The following is a 6,266-nucleotide window of genomic DNA, read 5'->3' on the forward strand; positions in this document are numbered from 1 at the left end:
AGCTCATAAGATGATGGATTTGAAATGCCTTACAAAGTATGAGCATTAGATATATAGAAAGTTTCATCGACTTTTATATATTGCATGGGGCCCACCCATGGTTAGGTTGATAACAGGTGTTGATCCAATTATGGAAGAAATAAAAAGAACTCTTTAAAATAATAAAAATAGCTAATTTTCCCATTGTTTATCATTTCCTCTGTTTAAAAGTTTAAAAATTTGTATTAACTATATAACTAAACATATTTATTATATATAATATGATATGCAATAAGACATACAATTATATAATGCTTAAGTAATTAAACAATGAAATATAAATTATATTCCCCTTCCCAGATAAGACACATAACCTGTTTACTTCTCCGAGGGATTTATTGGTTCCTGTGAAACCTATGAAAGCCACAAACACTCATAGCCAGAGAATGACAACCTATAATTGTCTTTTTAGTCTTGTAGTATCCACAGTACTGAGCTCTGTCCATAAATTCCATGTCTGCTCTGTGTGTCAAGGGGACAGGAACAGGAGAAGACAAATTGACTGGTGGTACTTTCAAGCAATGCGGTAGGCCTTCCCTTTGGGATCTGCCATGATAACGATACCCCAGGTGGCAATACCTAGGAAAAAAAAACAACAATATCTTACCTGTATGCTGCATTTTCATTTACCAAGTATTTCACATATACTCATCTTATTTAACCCTCACAACTCTTCTGGAGGATAGATTACCATTCTATCTTTCTTATAGGTGAGTGAAGCACAGAAAAAGAAAAAAAAAAAATTCTTAAAAAAAAAAAATAACATCCTGTAGAATTTACGTATACAGGATCAAGAAAGTAAGACAGAATTCTGTTCACTGACAATCGGTTTGAAAGCTAAAAGAATCATTACATTTTACTGGATGATATCTTGACGATCACAGAACAGGACTGTGGGCCACATTGCCCAAGTGTACCAAGTAGGTGAGCTTAGAACCCACTTCTCAAGTTCTGGGCTTTAAGGCAAATTTCTTAAACTAAGGTCAAGTGACCTTGCTCAGGCCTTCTCCAGGACATGAAGAAAAAGTATGGGCTTTGGGATCTGATATACCTGGGATCAAGTGACTGCCATTTCCTGACCATGAACACAATATTCCTCTTTGCCTTGGTTTGCTCCGTAGTAATAAGAGATTATAATCATAGCTACTTCTAACAGCTATTCTGAGAATTAAAAGGACTGAGCCTAATAAGGGTTCTCAAGAAATACTGCTGATTTAAAATTAAAAAAGAAAGGCGTTCCAACTTCCTCTCCCCACCATGTTTGAGGTGCCCCCACCACCTGACCAGCGAAAGCGCCCCGCCTCCCCGCCCACGTGGCTGCTCTGTTTCCCTCCTCTACCACTCCGATCCCCGACCCGCCCAAGTGCAGTGCGCTGATTCTCACTGATGCCGATGACCATCTGAGTAATATTGCCTGGACTCGGGGGATATCCCATCTTCATGGGTCTCCGTGCCACCAAGTACACGTATCCGCCCGCCCCCAGCAGCCCCAACCCAGAAAGCAGGCGACAGCTCCAGCAGTTATTAAACAGGCGGGATTCTGCTGGGGAGTTCGGCGCGGCGGGTGTAGCTGGGGGCGCAGGCTTGGCTGGCGCAGGCTTGGCGGGTGCAGGCTTGGCGGGCGCGGCAGCGGTATCGGGAGGCTCATCGATCTTGAAGGACTGAAGAGGTTGGGATGTCTCAGACCCCATGTCGTGGATCTCGGCCTCAACCTTGGAAGTCTGGTTAAACGGACGTACAGGATGCGCCGGAAAGCAGAGCGCCGGAAAGCAGAACGCAGGGGCGCCAGTGCCGTGCGCGGGAGGAAGCCTAAGGCCTGCTGGGAAATGAAGTTCCCCTCTGCCTCAGACGGGGAAACGGTGAAACAAAGCTGCCAGGTCCTGCTGGATTTCTCTGACAGCAACAACCTTGGGTGCGCTGGAGGCTGATTCCAGCCCCCTCTGGCTCCCCCGCCACTGCCCACTGCTTTAGAAATTCTGTAATCGCTACTCGCTACTCCCTAATATGCACCACCTTTCAGTCTCCTTAGAGAGGAAGTCTGGGTCTCTAAGTTTCCTGCCTCACATGAACTGCGAGACCTTGGGCACGTCCTATCTCTTATCCAGAGGCCTGTGAAACAAGGAGTTGAATTTTATATATGCATAATCATGTGCAAGATACAGACGTACTATGAAGATACTACAGGTTTGGTTGCAGACCACCACAATACAGCAGATATCTCGATAAAGCAAGCCATGACATTTTTTTTGGCTTCTCGGTGCATATAAAAGTTGTTTATTCTGTAGTCTACTAATGTGCAATAGCATTGTGTCTAAAAAACAGTATGTGTGTGTTTATGTATATATATATATCTATCTTAATTAAAAACAACAACAAAAAAAATCTTGCCAAAAAATGGCAACGATTACCTGAGCCTTCAGTAAGCCCTCATCTTTTTTTTTTTTTTTTTGAGATGGAGTTTCACTCTTGTTGTCCAGGCTGGAGTGCAATGATGGCACAACCTCCGCCTCTCAGGTTCAAGCGATTCTCCTACCTCAGCCTCCCGAGTAGCTGGGATTACAGGCGCCTGCCACCATACCTGGCTAATTTTTGTATTTTTAGTAGAGTTGGGTTTTCACCATGGTGGCCAGGCTGCTCTGGAACTCCCGACCTCAGGTGATCCACTTGCCTCGGCCTCTCAAAGTGCTGGGATTACAGGCATGAGCCACCGCGCTCGGCCACTCCTTATCTTTTTGCTGGTTGGGGGTCTGGCCTCGATGTTGATGGCTGCTGACTGATTAAGGTTCCTGGAGGTTGGGGTGACTGTGGCAATTTCTTAAAATAACACAATAATATTGCAAGAATTGACTTCCTTTAACGAAATATTTATTTGTAACATGCAAGGTCATTTTATAGCATTTTAATAACCACCGTATAACTTCTTTCAAAATTGGAGTCCTTTGTCCATGAGATTTTGTCCTTTGTCCATGAGTTTTATCATGAGATTGTGGCAATTCAGTCACATCATCAAGTTCCACTTCTAGCTCTAGTTCTCTTGCTGTTTCTACCACATCTGCAGTTACTTCCTCCATCTAAAGTTTTGAATCCTTCTTAGTTGCTCATAAAGGTTGGAATCATCTTCTTCCAATACCTAGTTAGAAATATTTTTGATCTCCTCCCATGAATCACAAATATTCTTAATGGCATCAGAATGGTGAATGTTTTCCAGAAGGTTTTCAATTTACTTTAACCAGATTCATTAGAGGAATCACTATCTATGGCTGATACAGCCTTACAAAAATATATTTCTTAAATAATAAAACTTGAATGTCAAAAGGACTCCTTGATCTGTAGGCTGCAGAATGGATGTTGTGTTAGCAGTTGTGAAAACAGTGTTAATCTCTTTGTACATTTTCCATTACAGCTCTTGAGTAACTAGGTACATTGTCAATGAGCAGTAATATTTTGAAAGAAATCTTTTTTTCTAAGCAAGAAATTTCAATAATAAACTTAAAATATTCAGTAAACCATGCTGTAAACAGATGTGCTGTAAACAGATGTGCTGTCATCAGGCTTTGTTGTTCAAATAATAAAGCACAGGCAGAGTAGATTTAGCATAATTCTTAAGGGCGCTAGAATTTCCAGAAAGGTAAATGAGGATTGACTTCCATTTGAAGTCATCAGCTATATTAGATTCTAACAGGAAAGTCAGATTTGAAGCATGAAGCCAAGCATTGACTTCTCCTCTCTAGTTATGAAAGTCCTAGATGGCATCTTTTATTAATAGAATGCTGCTTCATCTATACTGATTATCTGTTATGAATTACATAAGCTAGGTCTCTTTGATAACTTGCTGCAGCTTTTACACTAGTACTTGCTGCTTCACCTTGCACTTTTATATTATGAAGACAGCTTTTTTTTTTTTTTTTTTTTTTTTTTTTAATCACATGAACCAACATCTACTAACTTCCAACTTTTCTTCTGCAGCTTTCTCACCTCCCTCAGCCTTCATAAAATTAAAAAGTCGAGGTCTTGACCTAAGGCAATGTTGTGGCTGTTTTGATCTTCTATCCAGATGACTGAAACTTTTTCTGTAGCAGCAATATGTTTCACTTTCTTATCATTGGTGTGTTCACTGGAGTAGCACTTTTAACTTCCTTAGCACTTTTAACTTCCTTCAAGAACTTTTCTTTTGCATTCACAACTTGGCTGTTTGGCCAAGATTCCAGCCTATCCCAGCTTCCAACATTTCTTCCTCACTAATCATTATTTCTAGATTTTGACTTAAATTGAGAGAAGTTTGACTTTTCCCTTCATGTGAACAGTTAGAAGCTGTTGTCAGGTTATTAATTGGCCCAATTTCAATATTTTTGCATGTCAGCAAATACAGAGGAGAAGTACAGAGGGCAATGGCTGGTAGGTGGAGCGGTCAAAACACATATTTTTATTAAGTTCACCATCTTTTTTGGGTGTAGTTCATGCTCCCCTAAAATTATTCCAATAGTAACATCAAATATCGCTGATCACAGATCACCATGAAGGATAGAATAGTAATGGAAAAGTCTGAAATATTGCAAGAATTACCAAAATGTGACAGAGACTTGAGTGAGACATGTACTGTTGGAAAAACTGTGCTGGTAGGCTTCCTCTCCACAGCGTTGCCACAGAACGTTGTATTTGTCAAATATACAATATCTGCCATGTATAGTGAAGGGAAGCATAATGAAGTAAGATATGCCTGTACTTTGCTAAGCAATTAACTGCATTATGCCATTTAATTTTCCTCACTCAACATGGCAGATTAAGCTTTCCCATTATATGACAAAGCTGGCTAAGTGCCATAGCCATAGTTGAAACCAGTGTCTTTGAATACAGTCAAATATCATAAACATGACCTGTAAATATTGTGAAGAAACTACACAAATGTGATCAAGATATTAAGAATTGATTTGAATTACCTGGATAAATACTTTTTATTTCTCTTTAGCTTCTCTCTTAAAGACATGATCTGAATTATGTCATAGTCATGGCATTGTGTTTTTGAGAGCTTTGGAAAAATTCAACCCCAGAATCAGGCTCATAGATACGAGGAATCTGTTTTTTTTTTTTTTTTTTTTTTTTTTTTTTTTTTTTTTTTTTTTTTCTGGTTTACTTTCTTATCATCTCTTAAGAATGATCTTTTTTTTTTTTAAGCTTTTTTTTTTTTTTTTGAGACTGAGTTTCACTCTTGTTACCCAGGCTGGAGTGCAATGGCATGATCTTGGCTCACCGCAACCTCCGCCTCCTGGGTTCAGGCAATTCTCCTGCCTCAGCCTCCTGAGTAGCTGGGATTACAGGCATGCGCCACCATGCCCAGCTAATTTTTTGTATTTTTAGTAGAGACGGGGTTTCACTATGTTGACCGGGATGGTCTCGATCTCTTGACCTTGTGATCAACCCGCCTCGGCCTCCCAAAGTGCTGGGATTACAGGCTTGAGCCACCGCGCCCGGCCAAGAATGATCTTTTAATTCTGATACTGTCTTTTTATTAAACTTCTGCATCATCCACTCCCAGCTTATTTCACCTTTCATTTTCTTTGGGTTTTGAGTACACATTTCTTATGTTGGGCTGTTCTCAGAGGATTACTAACAAGAAATAATGACATTTAGAGTTTTGAGTTTGTTCCTCTTAGAGGAGATGGGTGAATATAGGAGTAACTTTGGACTTAAACTGTTTTCCTTTAGATTGGCTTTAAAAATTAACAAGATAAAAACATTCTATTCCACTTTCTGCAATAAGGTGATTTTAGGAAGGTTAGAAAAGGAAAAAATAAAGATATGGATATATAAGGATAAAATGAAATAGCGAGAATACTGGGTTGGCTTACTGTTTGATTTCAAAGACACTCTCTTCATATATATGTTACATGGCACATATATATGTTACATGGCACACATACACACATATATGTGAGAGGGATCCACCTAGATATACATATCTATATATCTATGTATATTTATATCTATCTATAGAAATTGTGTGTGTGTGTGTGTGTGCATGCATGTGTGCATGTGTAGTAGGAAGACAAAGAGGTTTGGGATATTTGGGTTCTATACCTTGCTTTATCACTATGAACTACCCATGTGATGTATAAAATATGATTTATCTTCTGTGGACCTCAGGTAAATGTCTAAAATACGATTTTGACTAGTTGGTCTCTAACATTTTTTCCTGACTGGAAAATCTTACTACTTATTAGGAATCTTTC

General features: G+C 39.5%; 1 protein-coding gene across 1 annotated transcript; it reads right to left on the minus strand.

Annotated features, from left to right (window-relative positions):
* Positions 1–356: 356 nt before the first annotated feature.
* On the minus strand, positions 357–1,814 carry DMAC1 (distal membrane arm assembly component 1). The gene is made up of 2 exons (XM_003928194.4): positions 1,424–1,814; positions 357–618 (listed from the first exon to the last, which is right to left on the minus strand). The coding sequence occupies exons 1-2, from the start codon at positions 1,728–1,730 to the stop codon at positions 554–556; spliced, it is 372 nt and encodes a 123-aa protein (XP_003928243.1). The 5' UTR covers positions 1,731–1,814; the 3' UTR covers positions 357–553.
* Between the last annotated feature and the right edge of the window lie 4,452 nt (positions 1,815–6,266).

The sequence above is a fragment of the Saimiri boliviensis genome, chromosome 2 (assembly GCF_048565385.1).
Source record: "Saimiri boliviensis isolate mSaiBol1 chromosome 2, mSaiBol1.pri, whole genome shotgun sequence".
Classification (NCBI taxonomy): domain Eukaryota; kingdom Metazoa; phylum Chordata; class Mammalia; order Primates; family Cebidae; genus Saimiri; species Saimiri boliviensis.

Excerpts from the sequence above, each read along its gene's own strand:
- DMAC1 (XM_003928194.4), bottom strand. The coding sequence starts at position 1,730 with ATGGGGTCTGAGACATCCCAACCTCTTCAGTCCTTCAAGATCGATGAG. Across the intron at positions 619-1,423 it reads TCAGATGGTCATCGGCATCA|GTATTGCCACCTGGGGTATC; the intron begins GTGAGAATCAGC and ends TTTTTTTCCTAG.